The sequence below is a fragment of the Zootoca vivipara genome, chromosome 5 (genome assembly GCF_963506605.1).
Source record: "Zootoca vivipara chromosome 5, rZooViv1.1, whole genome shotgun sequence".
Taxonomy (NCBI): Eukaryota; Metazoa; Chordata; class Lepidosauria; order Squamata; family Lacertidae; genus Zootoca; species Zootoca vivipara.
In genome coordinates, this window is record NC_083280.1 from 64139378 (window position 1) to 64155029 (window position 15652).

General features: G+C 40.5%; 1 protein-coding gene across 1 annotated transcript in view; it reads left to right on the forward strand.

Moving 5' to 3' along the window:
* PDE6C (phosphodiesterase 6C) overlaps positions 1 to 15652 on the forward strand; it is a 41473-nt gene that overhangs the window by 20577 nt on the left and 5244 nt on the right. The window contains exons 2-16 of the mRNA XM_035137827.2: positions 2235 to 2387; positions 3600 to 3689; positions 3924 to 4064; positions 4816 to 4890; positions 4983 to 5047; positions 6211 to 6277; positions 6679 to 6726; positions 7240 to 7389; positions 8239 to 8382; positions 8476 to 8547; positions 13042 to 13188; positions 14396 to 14503; positions 14600 to 14709; positions 15101 to 15188; positions 15400 to 15500. Coding sequence (XP_034993718.2) covers positions 2235 to 2387; positions 3600 to 3689; positions 3924 to 4064; positions 4816 to 4890; positions 4983 to 5047; positions 6211 to 6277; positions 6679 to 6726; positions 7240 to 7389; positions 8239 to 8382; positions 8476 to 8547; positions 13042 to 13188; positions 14396 to 14503; positions 14600 to 14709; positions 15101 to 15188; positions 15400 to 15500 — 1559 coding nt within the window. The remainder of the gene's footprint in view (positions 1 to 2234; positions 2388 to 3599; positions 3690 to 3923; positions 4065 to 4815; positions 4891 to 4982; positions 5048 to 6210; positions 6278 to 6678; positions 6727 to 7239; positions 7390 to 8238; positions 8383 to 8475; positions 8548 to 13041; positions 13189 to 14395; positions 14504 to 14599; positions 14710 to 15100; positions 15189 to 15399; positions 15501 to 15652) is intronic.

The window sequence follows — 15652 nt, forward strand, 5'->3', positions numbered from 1 at the left end:
ATTTATATTCTGCTGTTCTTCCATCATGGAAACCAAGTTAGCATTCATGTGGTTCCCATCCAAACATGGACAAGATCCAGACCTGCTTAGCTTCAGTAAGGTGGTGGCCCCCCTGTGCCTTCAGACCATGCCATGGAAGAGATCTTATCCAGGCTAATCATTGCAGGGTAGGAATTAAAGTTATACACAGCCTGTTAGAGGGCAAAACATTGATTGCTATTTTGAATGCAAGATCTCCATAATGGGGCAACTGAAATTAAAAAACAACAACTCTTAGTTGGCTATTTTTGAAAGCAACATTCACAGAATTTCATTAAAGTGTCCAAATAGTTGAGAAAACTGATCAACAACTGATGAAAAGATTTTCACCCCGAAATGTAAGTACAAACTGTTTGTAGTAAAGAGCTTGCTGTCACATAGATGCTAGACTGTACCAAAAATCCAAATGAATACCCTCTGCTTCCACACACACTCTCTGTCCTGTGGAGCAAGAAGTGTATCATCACTATTATTATTTTAATATTAATATTTATACATCTTCATAAGTAAGAGATTTACATAAAACACCATAAGATCATTTTAAAAAGAAACAAAAAAAATATACACAACACTATAACCAAAATTACATAGCAATAGATCAGTAAAAACAGAAAATCTATCAATAAAACATTCAATTAAATATAAATGAATAGCAGAGCAGTGTGATGAATCTTATGAGCCAGGGAAAGCCTGCTTAAACAGATGGCTTTAAAGGAGGTATTTCAAGCCTGCAACTATTTCTGCTTCACAAACAGCACATGGAAGGGTATGGCAATAATGTCAATGGACTGAAGCCACTGTGAAAATTCAGGGTGCAGTTCCAACATAGCAAGGTTTTAAAGCAGAGCTTTCCCAACTTTTCATGTTGGTGACACGCTTTTTAGATATACATCATTTCGCAACACAGTAATTCAGTTTTACTAGCAAACCAAGCAGAGGGAAAGTTCGCACAACACACCTACAGACCGCAGCCGACACACTAACGTGTCGCAACACACAGTTTCGAAAGCTCTGCTTTGAAGGATGTCAGAAAAGAAATGAATGGCTGTTTTTGGCTCATGCTCTCTATGCCTGCCTGCTATTGCTGTTCATGAGCCCCGTCTAGAAGATTGTAGCCGTTACCTTTCCCTCTGCTGTTAAGAGCTCATTGATTGTATCTTGAATTTTATTTAAATAAGATTCTTTACCCACTTTAATGCACACTCAGTCTCCTCTAGGTCAGGTAGCAATTATTGACCCAAATCTTGACCCTACATGGCAAACCTTCCAGTAACTTTATTGTGATCAAAATTAATTTTAGTTAGTGATATCCAACTAAGTCATACTCAGAACATGCCCTCTGTATGAAAAAGAAATGGATTCATTCATGTTCTAATGCACATAATTTTTGGGTAAATACTATCATTTTCACCATCCTATCCTATTTAAAATGTGCCATATCATGGATACTTTAATTGAGATTTGTGCATTGCAGGGGTTTGGACCAGATGACTCTCAGGGTGCCTTCCAGCTCTACAATTCTATGATTCTGTGTAGAATTGGAGTGTAATGTAATATTTGTGTTGCAAAACCTATAGAGATGGAATGTAGATACTGTAATTTCATGACATTCTGTTTCTCATGAGAACAAGCATATTTTTCTGCAGCAAGAGAAGGTTTCTGCAACATCCCCATTATGTTGAATGAGAAGCTATTTGTGTTTATGGATTGTCTGGTTCATTTAATTGACTCTTCCTGGGATCATTTATTTCAGAGCCATTAATTCAACAAGTTTTAGTGTAATTGATGTCTGTTGCTGTTTCTGTTATTTCCCAGATACTCATTGTTCTGGGCGATTTCAACATCCATGCCGATGGTACTTTGTCAGTATGATTTAATAGCAGGAATAGCCAACGTGGTAATTTCCAAATGTTGTTGGGACTACAGCTCCTATCAGCATGGCCAATGATCAGAAATTATGGGAAAGTCGTCCAACAACATATTGAAGACCTTCCTCTTGAGCCAGTTGAGTTCTAGAACTTTTCTAAAGGTGTCACTGTTCAATATGATAGTTACTCTGGCTGAGTTCTCCATTCCGAAAGAATAAACGTGAAACCAAGCACAATGAAGATTGTACAGTTCTTTGCAAATCAAAAGTGACAAATGATTTGCTGGTAATATTTGAAAGGCTAATGAACTGGCCCCATTTGTTTCAGAATAATCATTTCTCCGACACTGTGGATAAACAAACCGGCTATACAACTGTCAGCATGCTTGCAACTCCAATAGTGGCTGGGAAAGAGGTTCTTGCTGTGTTCATGGCTCTTAACAAGCAAAATGCCTCTGAATTCTCTAAAGAAGATGAAGATGTAAGTACTAAAATGGTTTTTTAGAGAAGAACGCTGTAGTCCATGGAGCAACAAGAAGTAACAAGTAGGGCTCATTGAGTGGCTTGAGGTCACCTGACAAAAGTAGCATTCTAAGTGTATTCTCCAAATGGATGCTAATATGACATGAGAAAGGGCAATATCCAGAAATCAGTAGCAAAACATGTCAACCTCCCAGGATACTCTGCTGCTGACTTTAAAGTAGCAATTATTTAACAAAGGAATTTCTACAGACAGCTCCAGCAGGAAACAGCTGAATTACAGTTTGTGAGCCAGTGTGACGTAATGGTTAGAGCAGGCATAGGCAAACTCAGCCCTCCAGATGTTTTGAGACTACAATTCCCACCATCCCTGCCCACTAGTCCTGTTAGCTAGGGATGATGGGAGTTGTAGTCCCAAAACATCTGGAGGGCCGAGTTTGCCTATGCCTGGGTTAGATTCTTGGAACATGACCTGGGAGACCAGCATTTGAATCCCCACTCAGTCATGAAGCTCACTGGGCGACCCTTGCGCCAGTCATCTCTACAGGTGTTAATTAACTTTCCACTGTCAGATGTTTGCATTACCAGCAACACTGTTCTGTGAATAGTCACTATGATGACTTTATGTCATTATAACTTTTTGTACTTGGTTGCGTTTAATTTCTCTCTGATCTCACTGGTTGTAATTTGTCTCCACAACTATGTACTGTATATATATAACAGTCAACACAGATTAAAGCCTGATGCATCTGATAATCTTGTCATAAAAGCTTATGCCACAGTAAATTTGATTGTTTTTAAAGTGCCACAAGAACCTCTCCAGTTTTTGCTACACCTAACTCACTGGAACCTATGCATGTCTACTCAGAAGTAAGTCCCACTGAGTTCAGTGGGGCTTACTTCCAGGTAAGAGGATACTGTATAGGATTTCAGCCTTAGTGGGTAAAGATCTGGATAGGAGAAAGTTAGGAGCCTTGTGTAAGCTGTTTGCCTTTCCAAGGAAGAGTGCGGTGCAAGTAAAAAAACAACAAACCCAAACCATTATGAGCCACAATCCCACCAAAGTGCTGTGAAGGCCCATTGACTTCAGTAGCAGTAAGACATATGGTATTTGTGCTTAAGTGTCTCATTGAAATAAGTGGAACTTGAAGCACTTAACTTTGTTTGGATCGTGCCCATGATAATTGCTTTTCTCTCTCTCTCTCTTTTGCAGCTATTTAACAAATACATTAATTTCCTTGCACTTGCTGTAAAGCAGTATCACACTGCATACTTGTATAATATTGAATCCAGAAAAAGTCAGGTAAAGTATTACAAATTACTTAACTAAATGTGAAGTCATTGAAAGTACCGTTACTTATTTTTCTTGCTCCTGTGTATGCTTTCATAATGTGCCCCAAAATGAAAAAGTATGTACTGATTGTGACACATTTCCTCATGATTTGCCACTGTTGTCATTTCTGCTTCGGCCTGCATCAGCCAGAGTTTTAAATGTTTCCTCATTTTTTTTCTCTTTCTCTCTCTCTCTCTTAAATAGATGCTTTTGTGGTCTGCCAACAAAGTATTTGAAGAACTTACAGATATTGAGCGACAGTTTCACAAGGCACTGTACACCGTTCGAGTATACTTAAACTGTGAACGATATTCTGTTGGTCTGCTGGACATGACCAAAGAGAAGGTCACTACTGTTTATTATAACTAATTAACCTAACTAAACTTTTACAAAAGACTAATGAGGTGGTGCCAGAGAAGAGGCAGCTTGCCCCCCACTTGCTACACTCATCTTTAATTGAAGGAAAGGCACATACAATTTGTAACGGACTCATCATTAAAATATAGCTGTGGTCTTAAGCATGCTTACTTGAAAGTTAACTCTGTCAGAAATCAATAGGAGTTACTACTTCAGCCAAAATATGTTTTGGATGGGAGCATTATTTCTCTTTCATAAATGTGGAACAAGCATGCCCCTCCCCAAAATGCCTTTTGTTTCCCTCCCCACTTCCCAATTGTTGCTGCTGGCACTACAGGGAGGCTACATAATCTTGTGTATGGTGAGTCTACTTAAATCGAATCCACTTCAGCGGGATTAAAGTAGCCTAACTGGCCACAAGATCAGACATATGTGGTGTAGTGGTTAAGAGCAGTAGACTCCTAATCTGGGGAACCGGGTTCGTGTCTCCGCTCCTCCACATGCAGCTGCTGGGTGACCTTGGGCTAGTCACACTTCTCTGAAGTCTCTCAGCCCCACCCACCTCACAGGGTGTCTCTTGGGGGGGGGAGGAGATTGTAAGCCGCTTTGAGACTCCTTCGGGTAGTGATAAAGCGGGATATCAAATCCAAAATCCTTCTACATGAACTCTTGTCCCCCCCCCCATCCTTGGTGCCATTTTTCAGGGACATTTTGCTAATTCATCTGTTACTATTCCCAGGAATTCTATGATGAATGGCCAATTAAACTGGGAGAAGCAGAGCCTTACAAAGGACCAAAAACGCCCGATGGCCGGGTGAGTACATCTTTCATCTTTCATCTCTCCAAATCACAGCCTTCTGGATACTGTTGACAGATTCTTACATTTCTTTCTCCCCTTACATTTAGGAAGTCAACTTTTATAAGATTATTGATTACATCTTACATGGAAAAGAAGAAATCAAAGTCATTCCGTGAGTGTTTACTACCAGTTTATTAGATAGTAATTAGTAGACTGTGTTTGGAACAGGCCCAGATTGCGTAGGGGTGGGGAGCACTTGCTCTGGGTGGCAGGCTAGTGGGGTGGCAAAACAGCATCCCTCCCTAGCTTGGTTCTGCTTTTAGAAGAGGCTGGTGGGCCATAGCTTGCCATGCTGTGTTGCCCTGTTGCCAATGTGGTGTGGCTACCTATGGCCCACCATGGTGTTCCGTCCTTCATTTGCAAGTCAGCATAGTCTCTGTAGCAAAGGAGACTGTCAGTGAGGCTTTGCATGGCAGACGGAAGTGGAGAGAGAAGAGGCAAAAGGAGAGATATCTACTGCTGCTGCTGCTGCTCTTTGTGCCCCAGGTCTGGGAAAATAGTAAGGATGTTGATGATGGTGATGGTGATGATAATTATATTTATACCCTGCCCTTCTGGCTGGGTTTCCCCAGCCACTCTGGGCGGCTTACAGTACATATAAAAACATGGACACTGCTTTGCTTTGCTCTGCTCTACTCTGTTACCTTTTGCTCTTCCTTCCTTCCTTCTCCCCCAGGCGCCAGAATTTAGCAAATGGCTTCCTCTGGTGTGGCTTACACTTCACTAAGCCCTTATGCAACAGCCACTTGAGAAAGGGAGTGAAGTGGGAAGAGACTAGGGGTCCAGCCAGAGTCCAAGATGTTTCTTCCTTTCAGTGCCTGCTTTTGCCCTAAGATCTGGGGAGGGGGATTAAGGTGAGGGCAACTTTGGGCACCACACAATACCTTTCTGATGTTTCTGTTTAGATTAAACAAGGCACCTTTTCTCTCTCTTTGACATTGACCGTGAGAGCAGCTTCTCTCTTGGTGATAAGGGTAGAGGGGTGGGATAGATAGTCCAGAATACGCAGAGGATGCAATTATTTGAGACAAACCTGAGAACAAGAATATGTGAGTGAGTGGGAACTTTCCATATATTTTTATTAATGTCAGTCTTGCTCCCTATTGCTCGGATTCATTACCCACAACAATTTTTTTTAAAAACCCTCTATAGTCCACCTACCCACACCAACACCACAGTCGTAAGAGCTTAATGGGTGTCACTGGTCACCTTTCAGTTTGTAGATCTGGTACTGGTTTGGAAGTGCTCAATTTTATCTCATTCTCTTCTTCAAAGATCACCTCCTCCAGATCACTGGTGTCTTGCTAGCGGATTGCCAACTTACGTTGCTGAAAATGGATTTGTAAGTTTCAGGGTTGTTGTTTTTTATACAGCTATGTATAGGTGTATTTTGTTTAAATCTTTATATCAGAATGTTTCACAATAATCTAAATATTTGTGTAAGGGCTCCTCCAGGTGACCTCCTTATTTAGCATTCATCCTGATTTCCTTGCACAAATTTCACCCAAAGTTTAGATTATATCTGGTATTTACTTTAGGTTTACTTTACCCAGAATCAGTGTACATGAAGAAGTCTGTAGCCATAACAGCAGGAGCCCCCACTCTGTAGAAGCATCATCTAGAAGTGCCCCCAAGAAGATACAAGCAAAAATAATCTACTTGGCCTGTCTCCTGTAACAGCTGACATCTGACATTTAAATGACACAGCTTCTTTTTATTGTATTTCTCTCCCTCTCTCTCTAGATTTGTAATATGATGAATGCACCAGCCGATGAATACTTCACTTTTCAGGTAGTGTCTTTTCGTTTATTGCATTAACAAGTAAATAATGCTAAGATAATACATCAGCACTAGAGAGGGATGAGACAAGTCTTGGTCTGCTTTTTAAAGTGAATTGACCTAATTTGCCAGTCTCAGATTATACGTGGGTTGGAATGTAGCAACCAATCAAATCTAAAACATGTATCCTATGTGTTTTTAAATGCCCAGAAGAAATAATATTTTAAGGTAAAATGCATTGAATAGCACAGTAATTCATATAAAAAGTGTGCAATTTACATATATTGATCGATTAAATTTATATCTTCTGCCCAAAGGAGTCTAGAGCAGCAAGTAATAAAAACATCTAAATGTGAATTTTCTCTTTCTGTCTGTGTTTAATTTGCAAAAAACATGGCACACGACATGCAAAACAGACAGGGGATGAAGGTTGACTGATCTATCCCTCCATTGTGTTCACACAGGCATTATAGTGGTTTAATAAGTGGGTGGTAATGTAATTTCTTTTCTTTTTCTCTTCTGCAGAAAGAAGCTTTCGATGAGACAGGGTGGATTATTAAAAATGTCTTATCTTTACCTATTGTCAACAAGAAGGAAGAAATTGTCGGTGTAGCTACATTTTACAATAGGAAAGATGGCAAACCCTTTGACGAGCACGATGAACAGCTTCTTGAAGTATGCTCCAAGTTGCTTGACATTGTCAAGCTACAGTCAGTCACTGGAGGGAGGGTGTTTTACCATAACTGGAAATTTAAAAACAAAATACTAACATCTTACACTACACCTCAGTATCTTGGGATAGTAGTTGGTATATATACAACCTATCGTGAGCATCTAATATATAGCCATAGTAAGTGTGAGGACTGGGATGTCACTGTTGTTTTCATCAAAATAAATTTCCTATAAAAAGTAATAATTTTCTATAAAAGATAATGCCAATGGGTTGGATCCAAAGTAGTGGATAAAGAACTTGTTCACTAATTAGTGATGCTCAAGTGCTAGCGGAAGACTTAGCACAGCAAAATATCTACAACAAGCATCATAGTGGTGCAAAAGGATCACACAAGTCAATTGATTACTTTTTCCCTCCGCTTGCATTGTGTCTCCTTTGCATTGAAATGAATGGGGTAGGATAACATAATCATGTGATTTACGCAACTAATGAATTAACTATAATGATAACATAATTACTTGTGTAAATTTGGCAATTTCGCTACAGTGGACAGCTAGACAAATAGCATAGTTTGCAGTAGAAATATAACTGCAGCAGAATGGAAACAGTGCTGCATGGGATGAACACAGAGTGGAGCAGAAAGCAATGCCTTCTTACATACCTTGCCCAGTGTAAATATTACGACTAATTTAATCCTCCTTTTCTGTCATCACTGAAGGCCTGTTTTGTTCAACAGTCTTCATCTGTCTATAAAAGACAGGTGTTTTGCATTATCACAGTGTGTGTGCCTTCCCAGCTGCACAGAGCAGATGGAAATATCTAAATGATTATATTTATTTATTCCATTTCAGATGCTTACACAGTTCCTGGGATGGTCTGTTTTAAACACCGACACCTATGACAAAATGAATAAGCTTGAAAACAGAAAAGACATTGCTCAGGAAATGCTGATGTATCAGACAAAGGCAACAGCAGCTGAAATTCAGAGCATATTGGTGAGTGTGAGTTCATTTGTACAGAAATGAAGTTTGGACATTTTTGTGAGATCAACTGAACTCAATGATTTTATTTGCTTTCCCCCCTGTTAGAAATACAAAGAAAAACTGAATTTAGATGTTATAGATGAGAACTCTGATGAGAAACAACTTATCAAAATTTTGGTAAGTAACTAAAGGCATACTTATATTTGATATGGGACAGGGCGTTTGTTGTTTGGAATGGTGTTAGACTGTCCCCAGAGGATCAGGTACAGAGTCTGAGGATACTCCTATTCTGTCTTTCCACTGAAGGCTGAGATAGTTGCAGGGGCATGCAATGCCTGTTGCCAGTTCCACCTGCTTCACCATGTACAGTACAGGGATAGCCTGGCCACAGTAACTCACACCCACATTGAGTACTGTATTGACTACCACTTGACTACTGTATTGCACTCTATGTGCATCCTGAAGATGGTTCAAAGACCTCAGATGATGCAAGGTGATGTAGCATGGGTACCGACAAATGGGAGCATGGAACACTGTCACCGAGTCCCATTCTGATATATAAAACCCTCTACGGCTTGGTGCGGGGGGGGGGGGGGACAGGGACAGATACCTGATTATATGAAAGAACGCCTCTCCCAATACTATCCTGCCCATGATCCCAGCTCGGCTGCGGAAGTGCTATTAGCTGTACTATCATCAAGGGAAATCCAATTAAGTGGAACTGTGCTACAGCTTTCAAATGAGCTTTCTGCTGAGATCAGGCAGGCTACTGCGCTGAGTTCCAGCAACAGCAGAAAACATCATTATTTCATTGAGTCTTTATGCATTAGTTGTACGTGTTAATTTATATTGTTATTCAGAGATGATAAATATTATGAGCGTTGGGTACTGGTTCTAGAGGTTTTAGTGATTTAATTCTGTTTATGTTGTTTGTTTAGATTTATGTGATTTGATGTTGCAACAAGCCTGTGACCTTAGGGTGAAGCATGGGATATGAAGTCTAATGAATAAACAAGCAAAGAATAGCTCTTGTTCACACTGGGCTTTTGCTGCAGTTTTGTGAGCTCTGGTATAGAGGGAGGGAACCATGCCCAAGAAAGCATTTGCAGGGGAGTTTGATGAATTCATTGGAACTACCATATCTGCATGGATATACATGCTAGGGTGCATGACCTTAAAGCAATACCCTATGCAATATACCTAATAAAGTTAGGGAATCTACAAGGCAAAAAAAATTTGGAAGGATTTTTCTAAAATGCATTTGGTCAGATATTTTCATGTCAAATTCTCAGTGAATTAGCAAGAAATTTTGGGGTGGTTTTGTCCTACTGTTTTCCTTTTGTATCACTACTAGACCCTTTTGATAGAGTCACCTGGAAGGGCTTGTTCTGCAGGGAACGTTCTTTGGTATTCCTGCTTTCTGCTTGTATCACTACCAGTATTTAGTCTGGATTAGCAGAGGCTGGAGTTGGAAAGGATGAGAAAATGTGGGTGATCCCCACCCTTTGGCTTGTGATTGGAAAAAAAATAGCTTTAATTACTTTTACTGCTACTATTCTGTGATGTTACCTAACAGGGAGCTAGTTATGTCTCTGCAATTCTCCATCCCTGGTAGATGTCTACAGCTTTTGCAACTGATGTACTGCACAGCCTGGCAGAATGAGCCCTCTCTTGTCCTCATCTGCTTGCTGCTACAGCTGTGTGCTTCTCTGTGACTTCATATAGTATACAGCATGCTTTGGTAGGACTGTATTGCAGGGTTGTTATTACAGGGTTGTTATTGAAAATGGAATCCTCATGTTGAGCGTTCTCTCATTTTGTATCATGTATTTGTTATGTAAATGTGTCAGATTTTCATGGCATCATGTACCACTGCCAACCACTGCCACTGCCACCCAAATATGTACAGTAGGGGTGATGAAATGCACAGCATCCTATCATGGCATAGGGAGAAGAAAAATTAATGGGGAATAGACTTGACACAGAATGTCATTTTCACTAGGAGTCTTCTGTAACAGAGAGTTGTGCCCTGAAATTCATTAAACCATTGGAGGGAATCCTCAGGCTCAGGGGCCAGTTGCTTTACAGACTTTTTTTTAATCTGGCCTTCAGGATTCTCACCAGATCACACACCTCCCTGGCCTTGATCTGTGTTCTCCTTGCATTATTTTGCCTGAGCCCTTGAATTGTGGTAATGCCTCTTGTTTGTCTGGATAGTGAGGTGTGTGTGTGTGTGTGTGTTGAAAACTAAAAATCAGGGTCCCATGCCCCCCCACTGAGCTTGTAGCTTGTATATGAGTGAAACATTGGGCTGAAAAACCCTAGAAAATAATGCAGCCAAATTCCTGATAGAGAAGGGCACCTAAATGTAAGGTCTGATCTCCCATGCACTGCCAAATACAACAGCTTTATCCTATTAGAAAGCTTGGAATCCCGGCTTGGTAATGGGATAAAGCAGGTGTTGCATCTTAAAACTGCCATTGCTCCAGAAGTGACTGGCTCTTGCCCTTGACCTGGGATCAGAATAAATAGAAGAGGGAACCTACTTACTTTGAAACAAATGATAATAAAAAGGGAGGCATGTTGAGATACTTTTCGCCATTGAGTTTTGCGCTCAATAAACAGCAGTTCCATTGCCCACTGTAGAATATAAGTAGATTCTGTATTTGGTACAGAAACAACTTGGATCACCCTGACCAATGACCAGTGCCAGGAGAGGGATTCCCTTAGACTTCTCAATTACTTTTCATACTATGGAGTGGACCATGCTATCCTTCTGGCTAGGCTATCTGAATTGACAACTGGAGGTATAATTTTACAGTTCTTCTGTTCCTACCTGGTCAGCTCCACAACATTTATACTGTGGTGTTCCATGGGACTATGTCTTGTTAATTGCTTTTTTATTATCTACCATGAAACCACTGAGTTAGGTCACCCAGAGATTTGGGCTGAGAAGCCATCAGTAGAAGTGCTACACTGGTGCTTGAGTTCAGTTACGGACTGTATGAGGGCCAACAAACCGAGTCTTCATTCATATAAGACGGAGGGGCTTTCGGTAGCGTGTTTGTCTGTTCGAGTGCCCCCCCCCCATGTTCTGGATGGGGTTGCAGTCCCTCTGAAGGAACAGGTTTGCAGTATGAGGATGCTCCTTCAATGGTCTCTATCACTAGAGGTGCAAGCTTCCACTGTGGCATGAATCCCCTTTTACCAGCTTAGGCTGATTTGCCAGCTGTTGCTCTGGTAACCTTTCACTTAGATTACTGTATGTGTGCAGCTGCAACCACACACATCGCTGCAACTCGGGAAGTGTCCAGAAAAGGGGGCATAGCAGTACGGAGTGAGCTTATGCCCACTCCACCGACATGCATAGCAGTCAGCAACATAACCACGCAAAACGATGGTTGACTGTAGTTGATAATATGGCTGTTAGGCTGCTGAGACTGGACATTATGATCATGTTGTGCTGGTGTTTTGATAACTGTGTTGGCTCCTAATCTGTTTTGGGGTGCAGAGCCTTGATCTTTAAAACCCTTAATGGATTGAGCCCAGGCTACCTGAAAGATTGTTTGTTCCCTGCCCATACTTTGAGATTGTCCTCATCCGAGGCCCCTTTTTTCGGTTCTTCCAGCATCTGACATGTGGTGTGTAACTCTTGGGGGACAAAGCATGTTCAGAAATATGCTCTGATGGTTTTCTGGCACCACGTGAAGATTTCTAATTTAATTTTTTCTTTATATTTTTTGTTAAATTGTTTTATTTGATTATTGTTTTTATAGAGTTGCCGCTTTTAATGTAGCCATGCTTTTACAAAGCAATGTCCTCTATATCTTTTAGGCTACGCACCACTCTCCAAATAATACCTGACAGTCTAAGGCTAGAGACATACGATAGTTTGAAAGAACATTCAAAGCGGTGTGAAAGTTAATTTTTTCCCACAACATACACTTATGCACATATATTTTGGCCTACAGTTGCCTCTGATCATCAGACAGGTTTGTAGGATTTTGAAACAATTCTGTTTTGAAAACCTGCAAAACCTGTTGAGCCAGAGGGGGAAGTAGGATCATTATACACACCAGGAGCCACAATCTGTCTATCATCATTTCACCTTCAATTCTCTAGGGGGAAAAAATTAATATTCTCCAGAACCAGGCCTGTCCAACCTGTGACCCGCCAAGCTGCACATATCCCACCAGTGGCCATTAGCAGCCCATTCCGCCTTCAAGATTTGCTCCAAAAAGAAAGAAAGAGAAAAGCAGGGTGGCTGGGGTGGATAAAAGTCAAGCACATGGCAGCCACAAGGCATTTTTTTTGGTGAGCTGTGGTCTGATGGGCCACAATTTGGGCCAGTCTGATCTAAACAATATATACCCTATGATCTAAGTGCATTTAACTGGATGGCAAATCTAACTGGATCTAACCAATGCATAAACATACGCCTCCCCACCTTAAAAATAATTTGGAGATATTAAGCAACCTAGTATGGAATGCTAATTTTTCTAGAAGTGTTCCTTGAAACATGAGAGATCTGTATATATATTCATGGTGGTTTTTATTCCAAAGTGTTGGCATGGCAACCCTCCCACGGAAGCTGAAGACAGAAAAATTATCTCTGCCTAATCCCTTGTGACATGTCAAACTGATGGGATTTTGTTGTGTTTTTCCCAACAGAAAGAGGAATTGCCTGAACCAAAGGATGTAGAACTTTATGAATTTCGCTTCAGTGACTTCCCTGTTACAGAACATGAGTTGATCAAGTGTGGGATACGGATGTTCTTTGAGATAAATGTTGTGGAAAAGTTCAAAGTACCAGTAGAGGTCAGATATATTTTGCTTTGTTTCCCTAAGCCTGTGCCATATGAAACAAAGAACAAGCATTGCTTTTGCAGACCTAGCATGCCATTAATGCTAAATATGTGGCAGATCTGCTCTTCTATATATATTAAGCTGTGGTGCCCCAGGATCCTTTCATCTTGCAAACTAAGCCAAGGAATAGGCGGAAAAACACAACACAGAAGAGGCAATATGGAGTGTAGGCCTGACTCTATGTCATAGGCAGGCCCACAGGCATCCTCCATCTTATTCAGCTGCTCCTGATAACTGGCATCAGTCAGTCACCAAACATTAAAAACTTTCCTATAAAGTGCTGCCTTCATATATGCCTTCTAAAAGTTGTATGATTCTTTATTTCCTTGACATCTGATGGGAGGGTGTTCCACAAGGAGGGCGCCACTCCCAAGAAGGCCCTCTGTCTGGTTCCCTGTAACTTTACTTCTCACATTGAGAGAACCACCAGAAGGCCCTCAGCGCTGGACCTCAGTGCCCTGGCTGAATGATGGGGGTGGAGATGCTCCTTCAGGTATACTGGGTGAGGCGGTTTAGGCCCAACCTTTGCCTATATCATGTCAGGCATAGGGTGGGTGAAGGCGGATTACTCAAAATGGTCTTGCAGGCCAAGTAGTAGGCCAAGATGAGCTGAGTGGTGACTCAACCCTTGGTCTCCCAGGTCATAGTCCCAGACCCTCCGAGTGCCCCTATTCTCCAGGGATATCCCTGATTTAAAGAAGCCGTACCGGTTTCTGATTTGATCCTGGAATGTCCCACTTTTCCTTAGGAAGTCCCTGTTTTCATTTGAGAAATGTTGGATGGTATGGAGTTATCGATCCCCGAGCCATCTGAAGGCAAACCTGTATAGCGAAGGGGTTTTTTTTAAAAAAAATGTTTAATGTTTAATTATGTTATTATATATGTTGGAAGCTGCCCAGAATGCCTGGGGCAACCATGTGTGGGATATAAATTGTAAAATTATAACTATGGCATGGGACGTTTCTATTTTCATCAGAGAAATGTTGGAGGGTATGTAGTCCAGTATTCTAACTGTTAACTCTACACTGATATGAAATCAGGATTAGAAATCTCAACTTCATTATAGTACTACCAATTTGATAGCTGTGGCGAAATAGCTTCGTATTTTGTTTACAAGACTTAAAAGTACAGAGAATCAAGTGTGTTTCATTTGCCACAGGTGCTTACAAGGTGGATGTATACCGTGAGAAAAGGCTATCGAGATATCACTTACCACAACTGGCGGCATGGATTCAACGTCGGGCAGACCATGTTTACCCTTTTGATGGTATCTTTTGTTTCTCTGGATCTATGCCTAAATTTGTTTTTCATTTGTAACACACCTATTGTTTTTTAAATAAAAAAACCCCTTCTCTTTCTATAGACAGGTAGAATAAAGAAATATTATACGGACCTAGAAGCCTTTGCTATGGTATCTGCAGCTTTTTGCCATGACATTGATCACAGAGGGACCAACAACTTGTATCAAATGAAGTAAGTGGTATCTGTTAACATATACATCTGGAACAACTGTCTTAAAAGTAGGGAACATGCTGGGATGGTGGTGAAAAGCAATTGCCATTATCTAAAGTAGCCAGTTCAACTTAGTGCCTAATGGATCAGACCACATATGCATCTAGGCTAGAGTCCTCTTTTCTACAGTGGCCAACCAGGCACGTTCTTATGTAGTGGATAAATTTGCTGTATAATTTTCTTTAATTAGATAGCACGCTGACATGTTGTTGGTACTCTATGAATGAGAATAGTTTCCTATTAATTGAAAGCAAATTAGTGTGGATAAGCTCTACACTCTACAGTATATAAGTTCATGGTTCAGAAATATACCCTGTGGAATATTTTAAACTATATGATTGTGTTTCATCAGGTCAGCATCTCCACTGGCAAGACTTCATGGCTCTTCCATTTTAGAAAGACACCATCTAGAGTACAGTAAAACCTTGCTACAAGATGAGGTCTGTGTCTGTGTTCAGGTTATTTATTTGTATTTATTTTGTACTTATACACAACTTATACACAATAATACTGCTATCCCTAGTTTTTGTTTTGGATTACTAGGAAATACTAAGACAGTTTACTTTAAGTAGATGCATTATTATATTGTAGCATACACACATGGAATAATTTTGTAAACTGTACTGATTTGCAAAAATCTCAATCTTGCAGAGTTTAAACATCTTCCAGAACCTAAATAAGCGCCAGTATGAAACTGTTCTACATTTATTTGAAGTTGCAATCATAGCAACTGACTTGGCTTTGTATTTCAAGTAAGTGTTAAATTCTTTTATACTATAATGCTTCCTTCTTATGAAAATTTAAAATGCAGCTACTGTGACCATTATATTTTTAACGTAATTAACTTTAGTGCCTAATATCCATCAAAGTTTCTTGTTGTTGGGCCTCATAATTCCATTTTAGA